Source organism: Poecilia mexicana, unplaced genomic scaffold (assembly GCF_051168715.1).
Source record: "Poecilia mexicana isolate PSO_F unplaced genomic scaffold, ASM5116871v1 scaffold_16, whole genome shotgun sequence".
Classification (NCBI taxonomy): Eukaryota; Metazoa; Chordata; class Actinopteri; order Cyprinodontiformes; family Poeciliidae; genus Poecilia; species Poecilia mexicana.
In genome coordinates, this window is record NW_028263385.1 from 25,816,874 (window position 1) to 25,835,799 (window position 18,926).

General features: G+C 38.7%; 1 protein-coding gene across 1 annotated transcript in view; it reads left to right on the top strand.

The window, feature by feature from the left end:
- The first annotated feature begins 2,402 nt into the window (after positions 1-2,402).
- Positions 2,403-18,926, top strand: part of znf236 (zinc finger protein 236) — a 55,044-nt gene continuing 38,520 nt past the window's right edge. Inside the window, exons 1-9 of the mRNA XM_088013568.1 lie at positions 2,403-2,793; positions 5,261-5,367; positions 6,344-6,508; positions 6,601-6,779; positions 8,951-9,081; positions 11,351-11,523; positions 16,187-16,309; positions 18,014-18,187; positions 18,708-18,885. Coding sequence (XP_087869694.1) covers positions 2,679-2,793; positions 5,261-5,367; positions 6,344-6,508; positions 6,601-6,779; positions 8,951-9,081; positions 11,351-11,523; positions 16,187-16,309; positions 18,014-18,187; positions 18,708-18,885 — 1,345 coding nt within the window. The 5' untranslated portion in view covers positions 2,403-2,678. The remainder of the gene's footprint in view (positions 2,794-5,260; positions 5,368-6,343; positions 6,509-6,600; positions 6,780-8,950; positions 9,082-11,350; positions 11,524-16,186; positions 16,310-18,013; positions 18,188-18,707; positions 18,886-18,926) is intronic.

Here is an 18,926-nt window from a genome sequence, read left to right on the forward strand (position 1 = left end):
GCTCAAGTTACATTATTGTGTGGCTAAGCATTTTTTTTTTTATCTGCTCTTGCAATATAGGCTCATCTCTGATTGGCTGCTTCTTAAGCATATTGCTAAAATCCAAGAAGGGATTAAGCAAGCCTCACTTCAAAAACCAGATTTGTAGAACCTCTGAAGCTTTGAAATCTATTATTTCTCCGTCAACATCAAGAGAGTTAAGACCGAGGTGGGGATTCCACTTCCAGCAGAACAACCAACCCAACTATACAGACTGAGCTACGGTGGACCTTATATGTTTGATTGACTAGCAGAGTCAAAGCCTAGAACTAAATTCAAATGAGAATGAGTGACAAGGTTTGAAAATCAATATTTAGAGATGTAGTCAGTCTGCTCGAGCTGTTTTACAAAGGAAAAAACCATAGTGAGATAGGCTGGCAAGTGGTGCAGTTGTTGGTATGTTTTGCTGCTGTTTGCATAATCAACTTGTGCATTTGCAGGTTGCTGTCAGCTATTCTGGCTTCTTTCCACAGTCCAAAACCTTTATGGTAGACTGGCCTCTGGTGAATTATCCAGATTGTACCTTACCACTTTCAAAGTGACCACTGGAGATAGCCAGCAGCTCCGTTGGTGATCATGAGCAGATAAGCAGGCATAGACGATGGATAAGTGAATGGATAATAGCCACAACAAAGCCAATTCTAAAAACCATTGACCCTTTTCAGATTTGGATTTGTAATATAGATTTAAAACTTTGTATTTTCCCTCCACTTCAAAGGTATGCACAAAAATATGTTGAGGATCGTGATTATGTTGTGGCAAAATGTTGAAGAAAAAAACCCTCAAAGGTGTGAATACTTTTGAGAAGCACTGTAAGCAACTGTGTGATGTATTTTCCTGCATGCCTTTTCGTTTGCTCTCAGGTGTCTGAATGTGGAGTTCAGTTTGCACTGTAGCCTTGGAACAACAATATGTGTGGCACACACCCTTGGGATTTTCTATGTGGAGTTTGCATGGATTGTTCTGCCCATGAATGCTTTACAAGCACACAACACAACACTAGAGGAACCTTGTTAACCACTGGCAAAATCACCAGCAGCACACCCTTGTTCATGTTCCCTGCTGCCTGACATAAACCAGCCACAGCACCTCAGAGAACAGGATTCGTGAGCAGCAGGAAAATCCTATATCACAAGCAAAGTCGTCTCAGTGGCGTTTGCAGGATTGTTGTCAAGTAAATGACCTAACTCGTTTAAAACTCACTGCCTCCCTCTGCTGGCGATAAAAGATAGTGAAGTCAATTATGGATGTCTTAAAGTCAATTGGAGTTTGTCTAAAATTAGATAATACATAATTGCTATAATTTATTTTAAATTGGACAGAAATACACAAATAATACACTGAATCTATTATTATTAAAATATGTCTCTGAAACAATTTATTTGATGACAGGTTAAAATTTCCATCAGACCTACTCTTCAAAGTCATTTAGCAACACTACACATGCTCTACTCCTTATTACTTTTATTATATTTCAGAATTTAACATCTGATTATATTGTACTGACACAATATAATCAGATGTGTCAGTACACATCTGATTATATGTGTACATAAATTTTACAAGTTACATTTTACAATAAAATATAAAAAAAATATTTATTTATTTACATAGTATTAATTTATGAGCTACAAATGGGTTTGCATTTTAATTAATGGAATTAAATGTGACGTTATTTATCTGAAGCAGTTATTGGCATGGAAATAACCACTCATTTATTTATTTTTCAATAAATCTATTAAAAATATTTTTAGTAAACTTATTTATTAAAAATCGGTTGGAAATGGGATCCAACCGACCCCACACATGTAAAACTTGTATCATTTGCCACAGTCCTCTACGTCCTTGCACGCACAAGGTTTAACTATGACATATATAAATATTATTTTTAGAATTTATTTATTTTTTACGTTGTGGCACTTTTTCCTCACCCTATGTTCTACAGTACACAGAGATGAACAATCGTACACATAATTTGATGAAAACAGAATTGAATAAAAATATTTTTTTAAATATACATATTTTATGTTGATCTTTTTTCAGATAATGTATTTATTTTGCAATTTAATTGTATTACAACAAAAATATCTATAATGTATTATGTATCACTGTGGCACCCTCCTCATAGTATTTGTGAGTTGAAACACATCAGAAAATGTTAGTCTCATGCCGATAAAAACCCAGTTAAAGAACTCATGTCTCTCCCAATCAAATAAAATTTTTTTTTAGTTTTAAACATACAATTAAGACGATATTGTGCCTCAGCAAAAAGATGTAGAACATAAAAAAAATGCTTTCGTGAAATAAAGTTTTGAATAACATTTGTATTTACATAAAGTTCGTGTTAATTTTTTTTTCAGAATTTTCTTTTCAGTAGCCTATAAATATCTAAGACTTTAAGATAGCTTTCGTTTTTTTGACTGATCTTTGAAGTGATCCCATCCCACTATGAGACCATATTTGAAATTTGAACGTCATTCCCAAATATTTCAACAAGCACACTTATTTATAGTATAACTATATGCTCATCTCTACAAAGTTTAGCGTATTTCTGAAGCTGCATGTACATTGAGACAAACGGTAGATGTCTCTCTACTCCGTGTATTTGAGAGCCTTCATTGAGTCGCTACTGTCTACAGATGACCGAATCGCCATTTTGGAAGCGAATCGTTCACAGCACAACCGTCTTGAGCACAGGAACTATGCCGCGGGGCCGGCCTCGCAAACTGAACCTAGATAGAAAGGACGAAACAGGTAACAAGTACCAAAATGCAAGAAATAAATAGCACTTATTATGGGCTATCCAAAAAGCCGGGTATTATTTTGCCAAGTATCTCCGTAGCCTATTTATTAACACTTGAATGTAGTGTATATAGTCCCCGGATATAGTATTGCGTGTGGGCTTTGCTTTGTGCGGCGAAGGAGTGATTGAGGCGGAATGATATTAATAACGTTTCGGTGGCTCTTCTTATTGGCTTCCAGTGTAAATTGGTGTCCGCGAAGAGAGGAGCAAGCTGTGGTACCGCGTATTGTTAGTTAGAGTTAGCCTTTTTAAAGGTAATATTTGTTTATACGGAGTTCGTTGTTAGCTTAATGTTGCTAACTAGCTCGCTTTGCCACCATTAGCATTACAGTTAGCACGCTAAACTGTTTGCCCTGGTTAGTTTGTTGCTGTAGAGCGCCGTGGTGAAGCTTTCCAGGCTCTCATGGATTCAGCTCCTTACAAAAAAGTTGTATCAGCCTCAGTTGTCACAACGTGACAACATAAATGTAGAATTGCATTAGTTTAGTCGTCATTTAAGTGTTATATCTGACGACATGCATTGTTATGATACGTTCGGCTTTTCAATGTAAATGACATATTGGAGAGGTGATGCAAAATTTAAAGATATAGTCGAATATACATCCCACATTAGTGAATACATTAAGATGGAGTCGCTTTGCTCGACCAGCCTACTGTTAAAAAAGTGTCGGAAAGCAGCTAAAGTGGGCGTGTTGCACCCGGTTATGAACTGATACCAAGTTGAATGAGTTCCACACAAACAGATGATTTGAATAAAGTGATACGCAAAATTTGGAGTGCTATTCGTGCAGTTTTTGTGAGCAAGAACAACTATAGTAATAAACTTCATTCACACTTAAACTAAAAAATATTCATCCTATACATTTAAAGCAATCTTTTAATTTTGCCAACATGCTCTGAAAGAAAATATAAACCTTGTTGAGTAGCCTGGCTTGGGTCAGGAACTGAAGATTAGTGATAGCACTGAGTAGTTTTAGATAAGACATCTAAAAGGGTCTGTCACAACAAGCAAATGCTGCAACACCAATAAAGGCTTTTCTTTTGTTTATTTAGAGGGGTGTTTGAGATGCTGTGTTTGTTAAAATGTATTTTAACATGTTTTGTCATTTCCAACCATTTTTGGCTGAATCAAAATCGTATAAATGTAAATTTGCTTAACATTTTTGAGCCCAACTCCATATAGCATGTTAAAAATGTTAGAAAGTGCAATTTGTGGTTTAAAAGCAACTCAGTTAAAATGCAAAAATAGGATACATTTTAATACATGAATGAAATAAGATTTTTTTAAAAAACCCTTGAAATTCTAAAAGAAACATTTGGAGGCACAAAAAAAGCCTTCTTTCAACTTTATATGTTTCTGATTGTTTTTAAAGTTGAAAAAGGATATGCCAATCTGATTGTTTCAGACTGTTACAGATCATTTTTGGCCTAATTGAACGAGATTGCTTACGGTTAGTTTTTAGCTATTATTTGTGTTGTAGTTGTCGGAAAAGCTTTGGCCCTAGGACTTGACGCACATGAATGTGTGGTGTTGGCAAATCTAAGCTTTGACCAATGCCAGAACAGGCTTTCAAAGAATTGCAGAATCAATTTTGATATTCAGTGGTGGTCAATAAATCTACACAAAAATGGGTGCCACGTTTTCTATCTTTTTTAGTTTAAGTAAGAGGTCTAGCTGATGCATTTTGTATCATTTTAGAGGTGTGTTGTGAGGAGGAATACATAAATCTAGAGGAGAAAAAAACATAGCTTTCTCTCATTCTCTTTTAGCTAAAATTTACCAGACATTGCTGTGTGAAATGCAAGATAAACTGAATTGACAGACTTTCTTAAAGGTTAGATGATTTTATAAATTGTTAGAGGTTTCCATCGAAAAAACCTGAGATGTCCAAGGATGGGCTCCTGAGGCACCCCTTACACATCACCTTTATTGAGGATGACTAAAAGTTTTCTGTGGCCACACTAAAAGGTCTGTCCTGAAAATCAGAGTAAAATCAGATGAAAAATGTTCTGGGAATGCCAGCCCAGTTATTGAGATAAATTTGATCAAATCCAGTGATACACGCTTGATACTTTTCCCGCAGCAGACACTTGCTGTTTCTGTCCCTGTGCTGAGGTTTTCTCTAAAACCAGACTGGTATATTCCCAAGTCATTTCTAGTAAAGAATGTAGTTAATTGCTCAATAAAGATCTTCTCTTCATTCTTGAGAAGTAAAGGAAGTCTCGAGATGGGCACAAACTTTTCGAAGTAACTAGGGTCAGATCAAAACGTTGTATTTCTCTTTGGTAAAGTACGCATCTAGTTAATTATTTAACAAGTAATCACACTGTCTTTGCCGCATAGATTCATGCAAGATGCAAGAACTTTATGTGTTCTTCAAAAAGCCTCTTGACCCGCTGTTTCTGTTTCTCTTACAGGTTTCAGTGATGGGTCGCGGGAAAAGAAGTGCACCATCTGCTCCCAGACCTTCACCAAAGAGAGCAAGCTACAGAAACATCTCCGTGAACATGAGCTTAACGATAAGGTAATCTCATGAAGTGTGAGCTTTCAGTTACGGGTCGCTGCATAGGACCGGCCTTACCGTGGGAAAACCACATGTCTTCTTTACGTTTGCTCTAAATGTGCTGTATGATTATTTTGGTAAATATTCACCATAAATTCTTACTGGAAAATTGATTGATTTCAATTTGGATTTTTACACCTTGACTTTTGTAGTTAGCATTTGATCATACATTCGCTTGCTGAAGTACTTGTATCCAGTTGCGCCCCCAGGGGGGTTATGATGGGGCCACTCTTGAGTAATGTAGGCCACCCCAGAGAATCATGTTGTGCTTGTAGAACAACAGACAGAGTCATCTTCTTCATTTTAAATGTAAAATCTAATAAACAATCCTATAAAATTAAAAATAAATTTGTAGATGAATTCACACACACACACAGATTCTAATATAAATTTTTTTAGTTGTGCCCCCACATCCCTTACATGAACAGCAACAGCCCTCATTCTTTTCCTGAATGCTTGACATCAGGTCCTGCTCTCAGTGGCTCAGGAAAACCGCTTGATTGTCTGATTATTATTCATGTAAAAAGAAAGTAATAAAATCCACTCTCCCGCTTTGCTGCATGTGTGCTTAACTGCCTTTTCAAATGGAAGGACTCCATTTCATTTGAATTCTCTCCAGGCTGAAGAGCGGCAGCCTCGCCGTCTGTCCCCCTGACTGAGACGCAGGAGTCAGTTTAACTGACTGGATTTAGAAATGAAGTCAGCCGACCCCACAGACAGAAAGGAAAATTAGTTTTGGTGCCACTTTCACCTCATTGAAAATGCTGCCGCTCAGTATTACTGTACTTTTTTTATTGTTTTAGACACATTCACTCTATCAACTCTGTCTCTTCCACCTGTTAAGGCAACATGAACTGATTCAGGAAGGAAAACGGTCGAGTCTGCTATCGGTTTGCGTTATTGCTATCACATTACAACCTCTCCCTCCTCTCCGCAGCCCAACCGCTGCGACCAGTGCCCGCAGACGTTCAACGTGGAGTTCAACCTCACGTTGCACAAGTCCACACACAACACGGCCGACTTCACCTGCCCTGTCTGCAACAAGAAGTTCTCCCGCGTCGCAGGCCTCAAATCCCATGTCATGCTGCACAAGAAAGAGGAGGTGAGCTCACCTCCTCCGGTTTGCGTTCAACGGCAAACTTTACTGGCTATTGTTTCTGAGTCTTGCACCGCACTCTGCTCTGCTCTTTGCAGAACCTCATCTGCTCGGAGTGCGGCGACGAGTTCGTCCTCCAGAGCCAGCTCTCGCTGCACATGGAGGAGCACCGGAAGGAGCTTTCGGGCATTAAGGTGTACACCTGCAAAACCTGCAGCAAGGAGTTCAAGACGTTTGTGCAGCTGAGGGAGCACACAAAGAGTCACGTCAAGATGAGGTAAGCCGGGTTCAAAACTAAAGCGAGTTTAAAACTACAGATGCACCCGTTTGCTTTTTTCACTTCCGATACCGATACAGATACCTGAGGTTTACCGGTACGATCCGACACAGAAAAACAGCTGAATTGACTTAAAATGTTTATTCTTTTTTTAAACACAGACTAAATGTAGTGAAATACAAATGTATTTGATGTCTCTGGACCAGTACAGTACACTAGTACACTTAAATACAGCAATGGCTTCACAAGCTTGGTCAAACATGTAAAAACTGCACAACTTTAATTTGTTCAGTCAGTGCAATTAGGAGTATAAAAGCCAATGTAAAATAAAAAATAAAGAAAAATAAACGGAAAAAGAAAATAGGTTGACTACCTTGGTCAAAGATAAACTGTAGCAAACGTTCAAATGGTTCAGAAAGTGCAATAAGGAATTCAAAATATAACGTAAAATACATAAAAAAAAGCGTGACGGCGCTCAGAGCTAAAAGCATAGAATTAGACTCAATAGATCTTCCCCTTTGAATCAGACACATTTTCACTGATACATGATCTAGAATTTGTTTCAGCTTCGGGACCGATACAGATATCAATATCTGATTGGTGCATCTCTATTTAAAACTCCATTACTTTCAATCTGTCAAGTTTAATAACACTTGCCAATGTCTCTCTCCTGAGTTCAGGTGCATTCGTTAATTTTAGATATTTCCGAAAACATAACTTATTTCAGTAACTCAACTCACCAAGTGAGATACATTATATAAATTAATTGGTTTTATTTCTTTAATTGCCTTTATTTCTGTTCATCGCTCAGCGATGGTTCTCTGCCTATAGCTAATCAAAACATGACATTCAAGACTAGAATATCACATCAGACCAATGAAACATTTTGTAAGTGGGCCCTATGAAAAGTGTTTTATGCGGTTTCAAAGGTTCTCTTCCGAAGGTACTTCTAATCTCACAAATGAGACTCACTGTCATTCAAGTTATTGAATATGGCGGCACATTAATGTGTGATTTACTTCGCTCTTTTTAATGTTGGAATAAGCTGTAAACATCCTGAGAGCTGGAGGGCATCTGAGCCCATAGATACTTGTAATTCACCTTGAGCTTTTGACATATTACAGTCACAAAAGTTTGTATATCTTATACAAAAATATAAAAAGATGATGGGTAAATTATCTTCCTTGTGACATAGATGTTTGTAGAAAAATATTTCCAAAAGCCTATAAACATTTTCCTGGTGCTTTGAGTGTTTACCTGTTATAGAAATTCAATGGTTTTTGGAGTTTTTTCCATGGAAAAAAAATTGAAAACCTTCCAAAACTTCCATTTAATTCTAAAAAACAGGATAATAATCACGTTTTTCAGTTGTACAGTCAGTTGTATGCGGTTTTTAAAAGCATGTTTCTTCTTTCTTCAACTTTACAAATATGTGCTAGTGTGTTGGTGAATGATGTTTTGTTAAAACATCATTCACCAATCATGGTTTTAGGGGTGTGAATACTTTTGCAAGTCACTGTTTGTCGTCCAGCGAGAACAACATGTTTGCAGAGTAACCGCACTAAAATTAGTTCTGGCAGTAGTTCTGCTTGTTAGCTGTTAGAAATGAGACAGTAAAGCAGAGAATTGGATGGCGCTGAACTCTAGACTTTGCTGAGCATTTGTGTGGCAAGGGAAATACAATTCGTTGTGACTTGTACAGCTATTGTTGGACTGGCTATTACGTTAGTTCGGCCTTCTTATCGCCCCTGTGAATGCAAACAGAAGAAAAGTCCCCACAGGTATGTGTTCTTTTGGAAAGCAATTCTGGGTTGATATTCTCAGATTCCCCTCAACAACTGGGTCTAAAAAAGTGCCTGATATGGTGCTAATGAATTTAAACCGGCTACCGAGGTACCTCACAAAAAAACAAACTGTATTTTAACCATTTTTTTTTAGCTTGTGTTAGCATCTAGCATGTCAAGTCATGTAAATAATTAAATCCAAGCAAAAGACACTGCTTACCCAATTTTTTTAAAATATTAGAGCAAATCATGATTTGCTTTAAATGAACTTAAAATACTAATGACTGATTCAAAGTTAATGTTTTCTTTGTCAGTGACGCGTAAGGTTTTTCAAACTGAATGCCACCGAAAACCACCTACAAATCTTTGTACGCTTTTCCTTCAAAGGGCGCTGTCCTCTAGCTCCAGAAACTACAAGAAAAACATCGATCGCAGCGGGTTCACAAACAGCTGCCATCACTGCGGAAAGGCCTTCAAAAAGCCCAGCCAGCTTGTCAGGCACATACGAATACACACGGGTGAGTGAGAAAGCACAGAAACGCAGAAACCTCTGCGCTCACACATCTCTGATCATTCATTTTCAGGAAAAAAAAAAAAAAAGCTGCAGAAAAATAGGAGTATATTCATTCACCCACACATGGTGTTTCTCTGAAATGATGAGTTTTCAAGTGTGTTTTCTGTATTGAAAGAAGGATTTATTTCACTTTATTACAGTTGAATAAAATGTACTTTATTGATCCCCAAAGGGGAAATTGCTTTTTTTTTTGACAAGCTTTTCTGTTAAAGTATTAAATATTAGCAAATACAATATATAAAATGTATAAAAAGAAATATATACATAAGTGTGATGTTATAAGTCATTTAAGTATGACCTAAATATAAAATCAATAAAATAACAAGTATGCACATGGAAATATGTTAATGTATAAATAAATCTATAAATGAGCCCAGAGTAATCTTGGACTTCAGGACACTCTGGGCGTTGTATAATCAACAACAAATTAAGCAGTTTAACTCAATGTTCTGAGCAGTGGAAACTCTTAGAGTGCCTTGGGAGTGTGCATCAGCGAGACAGCTCCTGTGTGCCTCCTTGTTCACCGTGGTAACCGAGAACAATTGCTGGAGGCGGATTTGGAACAACATCTCAGGGATGAAGGGAGAAAACCGTGTGGGGATCTCCACAGACGGCTGCTTTAAAACGCTGTTGTATAAACTCCATCTTGACATCCAAGGACTAGTCTGAATGTAACCGGATATCTGGGCAAACATTTTTTTTACATGTTTTGACTTTTCATACACATTAAAAGCTCTGTTTATTATTACTAAAGACAATTATTTATGAAAACTCTGGTCAAATTGAAGATTTGAGAAAGCCCCACATTTGTTAGTGTATCAACATTAGAAAACAGATTTTCCCATGCATTACAATCTGTCTACATGTGTGTTTTAACACAATTCCCAAACGACATTGTCTTATAATTGAGCAACTTTATATTCTATTACGTTATTTAAAAGTAATTAAACCGACTGACAAAATGAACCTGCTGACGCCATGTTAAATTCCCAACAGGAAGTCTTGATTGTTTTGATGGATTCTGATTGGCTGACATTGGTTTTATCTTTGCACTACACTGCCCCCTATGGGTTTGGCATGTTTTAAACAACATTAGTGGTGTATTTGTACGAGTTCATGTGGATGAAGACTTTATAGTGTGTACTATATTTTTTTTACACAATGTGGCAGATATAATGGTTTTCAGAAAGACCTGGCTGCGTGCGTAACAAGGCCTGAGTCTGAAGTGAACGGATTACAAAACCATTCCATATGTTTTTACACCTCAAGGTCAACAAAGTGCTGCCAGAATCCCTTGTGCAGTTTGCTCAGTTTATCTGCTCATGGAGAAACACTCCCAAGCCCTGCTTGTAAATCTCCATCCCTTAACCACAAGTAGCTGCAGCAATGCATTATGGAGTATGTGGTTTTAATGATAAGAGCTGAATTACCTGATGGCAGGGCATTTATTATAGGTGGTTAAATCAGAGTTATACACTATTGTGTGTTGGTTCAGAGCAAGTTGAAAGGGTGTGTTAATACACTTTAACCAGCTGCATGTTTTAGAGCGTGGTCCAATCAACCAGGTTGTATTTTAGCTTCTGATTTCTTGCTTTAATTGAAAACTCCCCCAACATAAGCTCAACCTTCTGCCGTGTGGGGTGCAAGACGCTGACACAAATAGGAGATGTGGCAGTTTGTCTTCTTGATTGGAGTCTTTTATGTCCCCATTAATGCAAATCTGGGCAATATCCGACGGAGTAGTCCTGCTCCGGCATCAATGATATTACTCCCCGACAAAACATCTCAGAGTTGGCCAACTTTTCTTATCCACGGGTGAAAGATGGCGCATGTCTTTTCGCTCATCTGCGATGCAAAAAAGCAGGGCGGGCAGAATTTTTATGTGCTGCTTCAGTTGCTCTAAGGGTCCTTCATCTGTCTGAGTTGAGGATGATCCTGCCAGCAGCAGCTTTCATCCACATGTTGATCGCACATCATCCAGGTGTTAATGGGTTCGGCTCCATAAGCGGCGGCGGCTGAAGCTCGGAATCCATATCGGCCTGTCAGTCGATGAGGTCGGGAGCTGCTTTTGGGATTTCTGCAGAGGCTCGAGCTCTGATTTTTCTCCCATAAAGAGATGCTAGTTATGCCATCGTTGTTCCTTTTGGCATCAGAGATGATAATACTGGATGGAAATTATTTACTGTCTGAACAGATTGTCTTCTGATTTTCAGGTGAAAGACCCTACAAGTGCACCCATTGCAACAAGGCTTTCAACCAGAAGGTGGTGCTGCAGACCCACATGGTGAAACACACAGGAGAGAAACCTCACATGTGCATGTTCTGCCCAGCATCCTTCTCCCAGAAGGGCAACCTGCACTCTCACGTTCAGAGGGTTCATTCTGAGGTAACGCCACAGGACGAAACTGAACCTATTCACTTCATCCTTTTTTTCATCTGTTTTTGTCATGTAAAAAAAATATTTTAAATACTGGAAAAAGCTACCAATTTGAATCGTCAGGTTGAAGGACACCATCAAGCTGTGTACCAATGTTTTTGTGGTTTTATTTAGTGCAACGACGATATAAAAGATGCACCCTGGCTGAGTATCTGAAAATAATTTTTGTTATGACTTTTTAGGAAGATCTTCTAACACACAAAGTAGAGTGCCTGCCTTCAGGTCTGCAGCATTTTACTTTCGAGTGACTGCAGTGCAACACATTCTCTTTATTGTTAAGTTCAAAGAGTAAAAAGGAAGTTGTGCTTCTTTCTTCTGCATTTTTATTCTTTAATCCAAGCATGATAAAACGCAAGCTAGATTTGCCTGAACTTTGAAGATCTGTCAGCTTTTCCTTGGAAAGCGAAGCGGGGGTTAAGAGATCAAAAGAGGCGCTGATGTCAAAGTATATCCTAGACGCCCCTGAAGAGCAAAATCAGCCTGTGAGGATGTTTTCCCCACTTTGTCTGAGTGAAGATTCTCAGCGTTGTTAGTGGTCGATGCCACAATCTGCCTACGTTCAGTTTCATGTCAGTGTCAGTGTGAAGCACCACGATGGTCTCCATCTGTCGACCAGAAATAACATATTTTAGCTAAAAGGTAACACCGAGCTTCAGTCTTGTGCGATAGCTGATGTGGAAATTTGAAGTGCTTGTTGCAATTTCCTGCAAATGGATGATTTAGCTTGAATTGAACCGGTTCTATTTCCATGCTATGCTTTTTGCTCTTTAAACTTCTGCTTCATACATTTGAGGAAAAGCGAGAAATTTGAGAAGACAAATTTAAGGGCGCACAGCTTCACACCAACTTTCAAATTTCACTTTGTGTTTAGGCTTGTAGCTCAGACTAGTTATATCCACGAGTATGTCTGATGTTAAGAAATATGTTACAAAACATAAAAAAAAGAATCACAAGACATTTAAAAACAGCTTAATAACGTAACATAGAAAAAAATCAAACTCTGACATCAGCACATAAAACAATGGCCAGACTTGATCTGGTAGGTTTTACTTCTGCACAAGCTTATCTGTCATGCAGAGACCTGCTGCTTGTGCTACTACTACAGCGAGATCACATCCATCCATCCACCCATCCATCCATCCATCCATCCACCCATCCATCCAATCTACCTATCTATATAATGGACCAGTACCCTTCCCAGAGATTTTTTTTAAATTATTTTTTACCAACATTATGGACACCCAACAGACAGCATAAAGGCTCACTATTCTACATATTCAGTTTTGGTTTTACTTATGAGTTATACTTAGAAGAAGAAAAAAAAGACAATATCTGAGTGTTCCTCAGCAAGGTCAAAAACTGCATTCCTCTCTAAAAATACATCAGAACAAATTCAGGACTTATTTTCACCATTACTGCCATGAATGTATTTTTCCCATAGTAGCAGATAACAACAGGCCAAGGTGAGTGAATTATTTCAAGAAGGCAAAACAGCAGGGCCATTTAAATAACACATGCAATTTCCACAAGAGTGCTTCACCTCTCTTGTTTCAGAGAGAGTTTGCCGTTTATGATTTGCTGGCCTAATTGATAAATTGGATGCAGGTGTTTTTCTTGCCTTTGTAGCCATATTGAGAGCCCTGGAAACGGGTTCCTGTTTGCATTTGATTAAGTGCTGGTGGTTCTTCCAGGAATGTGGAGGCAGTAATATTTTCACACATGAAACAAGAGCTCAGAAGCTTTTCTGAGCTGCTCAGAACTGCAGGGGCTCCATCGATAAAGGAATAAGAAATCCATTATGCAGATAATGTGTTTCCTGTTTACTCTTCACCTGAGTCATCCTACCCTCAGAGAGGGATGTGATAGTGCTGTACTTTAACCAGAAATTACATCTGTTACATCTCTATTTAAGGGATTTCTTTACTGGTTTGACATGATGGTGAAATAAATTAGATCAGGTTTTTCTAAAAGATTTTAGGGCTGAGTTATTTAATTAATTTAGTAATTGATTTTTAGCTGCAGTTGCAACCTCTGGTACAAATGAGCATGGTACACTGAAGGGAAAGCCATACTGTTGCATTTTAGGCAATGAAATATTTATTGTCCTATTTCAAAAAGGAATTGAAGTATTTATTTGCATTTTCTTATGCATTTCCGTTTACGATTGCCAGGAAAAGCGATACAATAGTTGATTGCCAGCCCTACAAAATTTGGTTAACCACATTTAAAGAGGATCATATTTTCCATCCAGCCCAGTTGGTTCTTATAGCTTCTTCCTTTTAATAAGGGGAAATTATCACTGTTTTTTTGTATTTACTCCCTTATGAGTAAATACATATTTTTTTATTTTTTACAAAAAAGTAAAAATAAATCATAAATGTAGTGGGACACATTCATGGTGCTGTTGGCAGGGCTAATATTAATGAGCTTAAAACTATACAGCGGCTTGATGAAGTGAAGTCTTTTATGGCAAGCTCATCACCCCTCTAGTAATGAAGCAATATATCTGCCTCTGTAATGGCCATTCAGTATGTTTCTTATTGAACTATTACAGGGTGAAACCATGAATTTATTTAGCACAATTTTATCTCTTGCTTCTCAGAACAAAGCATTTCTTATGGAACATTTAGTTCATACTTAATCTATTGTTTTTTCAGCATCTGAATTCATTGGATTGCTGAAAATAGAAAAAAAACAAAAAAACATTTAAGCCATTGATAGCTGGTTATGTGATATGTTGCCTTCTGTCTTGTTTTTTTTTTTTTTTTAACCCTCTTTCTGACGTCACGGCAACCACCATATGTGACAAATGCTCTTCCTACACCCAGCCATGCTCGTTAAAAGTATTTGTTTTACATTTTTGCACAGTCTTAACCTAAAGCCGCAAACCTACAATCAAGTCGGTGATAACACCTTACCGAGTGCCTTTGCCCACTCATAGCTTCACACTCCAAACACTCTCCAACGTTTTCCTTTTGGTTTCCAGAGTGCAGCCACTTTACTTCAGAAAACTTTCCCGGCTTCTGAGAGAAGTCTGTCCGCTCTCACAGATGTTTTCCGTTGCGATCATCACAAAAAAGCAATCAACCCCTTTTCCAGAGTGGTGTGCTCCACAGTGTTTCCTTCAAAGCCCATCACTTACTCATCATTTCAGGTGTTGACGTCAAGTTTTGAAAAGTGCTTCCATTCAAAAGTAATTTTCTCTCTTATTTCAGCAGCGCACCTTACTTGCTGAGTTTGGATTTTACAGCTGGAAGGCAGAGCCTTAGAAACAGCTAAAGACACCAATAAAAAACCCAGTTTTTTGTTATTATTTTTTGTTTCTTTTTGCCTGAAGCAAATTTTTTAAAATTCAGTTTTGTTTCCCTCCTAGTGTAGATTTAGCGATCGACTGAGCTGTACTGTACACTGCTAACAATGCACATGAAAGAATTCTTGGCAAACTAAGAAAACTGAAGCAGATATGTTTGTCCTTGGAGAAATGTAGTCTTCCTTCTCTGTAAACATTAAACCTGACGCATCACAGTTGCTGTAGCTCGGGTACTTCCCTAGAGTATTTCCCTAGAGATGCCATAATGAATGGATTCTCACAGCAGCCTTCACTTTTGATGAACAGTTGACCAGAAGCCCTCCTCTAACTTATTAAAAAAAAAAAAGGAAACCCCTGGGTGAATGCACTGGTTGTGCTGCAAAAGCAAAATAAAAAAAGGAATTTAAGATTTATTGTCCTGGCAGAATTACCCATTAGTCAAACGTTGGCTATTGCCAGGGACTCGAAGATAAAATGCCACATAAAAAAAAAAAAAAAAAGAAACACCACAAACTTTGACCTGCTGATACAAATTTTGGACACTCATAATTTGTCTATAAGACTGATAATCTAAGAAGATATGGGAACAGCATTCTGATTGAGCAGCACCTTTGAAACCAACTTTTTCTGCTGGAATGCAAGCAAGGCAATGTTGTATTGCTGACTAGCATAGTTAGCACAGCTAGCACCAGAAGTAGAGCAGTCTCTGTGTATGTAAAATCAGAGATGAGAATGTTGATGTTTGCTGTACCTCTGTGTTGCTTATCCAGTTGAACAACTTTTGTGTATTCAATTTAGCTTTCCTAATATGTTTTAAGTCTTGCTCTCTCTCACTCTCTTGCAACCTGATTAAACCACAGACATATTTCATATTTGCATTCTCTTTGCTTTATCTGAATAAACCTTTTGCAGTAACAACTTCCATATTCTGTCGTTAGCACATGTTAGGAGTTATATATGGGGCATGCAATTGAATTTTCCTTTTTTTAAACAGAATGTGCAATTCTGGTGAAGTGCTGATTTCTGTGTTCGCCTGTGGCGCATAATATTAGTCTTCCTTCAGGATTAGAGTGTGAAAGCGGCAACATAAAACTAGCTCAGCTTCAAGATTTCAAATAATTTCCAGTTCACATTCCATCAATAGACCTAATTCCGTGTCTTCTTAGACTTCAGGTCTCCATTTAGAGCTCCTATAATCATACATTTCCCTTTGAAGTGCGTCGCAATAAGTCACAGAAAGGAATATTTAAAAGCCATTTGCAAGCAGTAACAGCGCGCATGTGCATTCCTTTTATCCCACAGACCAAAGGGGTACCTCTATTCCCGTGCATGGACTGCAGCTGTGTATTCAAGAAACTGGGGAGCCTGAATGCCCACATCAGCAAGATGCACATCTCTGTGATTGAGGTGCCGTCCAGCACTTCGGTAAGAGAGCCGTATGAAGAAAGCGCAAGCAAAAGCCTTGTCACACATGCTCAGTGTCTATCAGATAATAAGCACCGGCTGGAGGTCAAAATGTAGAGATACTTGCATTAGTCCAACACATAAGTCTATGTCTTCTCAGAGGGAGCGAGAGGTGGGTTTATTGTAGACTTAGCTATATGGGTCAGTTCCACTATATTTTTAGGAGTAAATGTACATCTTAGGTGAAGAATGGTCAGAATATTCAGAGCAGCTTTCCTAGACACAACCTTTTAGGACAAAAATAGGCGTCATATCAGGGTGCATTCATAGTAGCCCTTTTAACAGAGCTCTAGTTTGTTTGCCTATAAAGTTCAGTTCATTTGGGGAGGTGTGAATGCGCAGTCGAACTCTGATGCGGACCATACTGGTGTACCTAGAAACCTAGGCCTCTGGTTGAAGTGAACTGTGGTGTGGTTCAAATGTTTATGTTAATGCCAAGCGAACTGGAGACCGCTCCAAACGCAGGAAGTGGACAATAGTGCAGGGCATTCTGGGAAAATACAACCAAAACAAAAGCTCAAGACTAGTGCTAGCGGGAGAAATAACTCGTGATCTTTGAGCAAAGTTAAAAGAGAAATCCTGCAACAGCTCAAATGTGACTCCACTCCATTTTTGTTGGCATTTTATGAACAAGCAAGAAGTTGCACTCAGTGTCTTCTTCTGAGGTTTTGTGTTGTTTCCTTCAGTAGTTCTTGGTGCAGCGCCACCACAGGCGAGGAGATGAACAGGATTTTCATTTAGTTTGGTTCGTTTTACACAGCGCAGTATGAAAGCGAACCACACCAGCTGAAAATGGAACAAATGTTGCAGTTTTGGTCCTCAGTCAAACCGAGTCTACCGGACTATCAGGTGTGAAAGCACCCTTAGACTTAGACGTACTTTATTGTCATTGTTCAAGGACACAACAGTGAAAAACCAAATGTCATTGCTTGACTACTGGAGTACACAAAAAAACCCTCTGAAAACGCTAAACATAAATGTGAATATTTAGTGCTGTAGTGTCTGTTGCTCTGTAGAACGTAACTCTGTAATGTCATTGATTGTGTAAAAACTTTCACAATCTGATCTGAGCCCTCTAATGAAATGTGATGCTAGATTTGTCTTCAGTAGATACGTCTGTCCCATTCATTTTATTCAATTCACCACATTTTGGCTACTTATTGACAAATGCATTCATTTTAAAATGCTCGGATGGGTGATAGGAGTAAAAGAAAAAACATCCAGATTCGGACATCTGGATGGGTTAAAAAAAAAAAAAAAATCTAAATTGTGTCTCTGTAAAAACCGGCCTACTTAATTTGTGTGCTTATATTAATATTCTATTTGAATATGGTGAATCATTTCACACTGATTATTCAAACTGTTTTTATTTGCAGCTAAATGATGTCAGTTTAGCTGCCACAAATTAAATTTGTTTATTTAGATTTAACTACAGCCTGGTGTTTATTTTGTCACCTGTGTTTGCGCACCAGTGATTCAGACATTGGCATTCTGCTCAGTCATTCCCCGATCCTTGGCTCATTTTATGCTCCGGGGGTTCCCTAATAAAACTTAGTCAGCCATCAAACTCTGGCCTCTCTCGGTTCTTTCGTCATGTTGCTCATTCCTTTTTTTTTTCTCTCTCTCTTTTCACTCTTGTTCCCCCTCTACTTTATCTGACTGCAGGAGACCGAGACAACAGGTCAGACCGTGGGGGGGTCGGAGGGTGGCGAGGGGGTGACAGATGTCATCCAGCAGCTCTTGGAGCTGTCGGAGCAGGTCAGTGGGGAGACGGCTCAACCTCAGCCTCCGGAGCCAACTATTGCCATGGAAACTGCAATCAACCAGGACATCCTGCAGGTGAGTGAATGGCAGCCATACATTCAGGATAACAGTTAAGAAATGGAAGGGCCTGGTGTAAAACATATCATATATTTTATTATATGCTTTATCATAATGAAGCACACTGAATTATGATATAATTCAATGTGCTTTTCTGCAGTGATTGGACGTCAGGGTCTCTCTCACTGTAGGGGAAACTTCAATCAGGCAGTGGAGATGGGAAGCACATAATGAATTTCCTGCAGAAAGCTTCATCCGTGGCCGCGGCCGTAGAGTTAATAGAACCCATGCATGACAGTGTAAATGGATGCAATTATCGCTGAGCTTTGGATTGGGATCAGGGCTTCATTTTCATGCCTGGATATGTTCCACTTTTGCAAACCATGTCCAAAAACGAATGAAGAGATGATAAGAATTCTCCAATATCATTTTGTAGATAATAGCTTTTCCTCTTTGTTTCCTCAGTTTTTTTTTCTACTTTTTCCTTATGACTGCTTTTTGATCCGGGTTTGGCGGGATGGCTGTTCTGTGTTTGCAGCAAGCTTTGGAGAACAGTGGTCTGAGTGTCGTCCAGCCGCAGAGTGACGCCCCATCCGGAGAGTCTCAGAATCCGAGCACAGAGGGCACCGCTTCAGAGAGCAAGAAAGTGGAGTTCCCAGACAAATCACTAAGGGAGAAGAGGAGGAGCATTTTTAAGAAGCCTATACAAATGCCAGGTAGGCTGGAGGTGAAGATGTGGGGTGAGATGAGATTTATT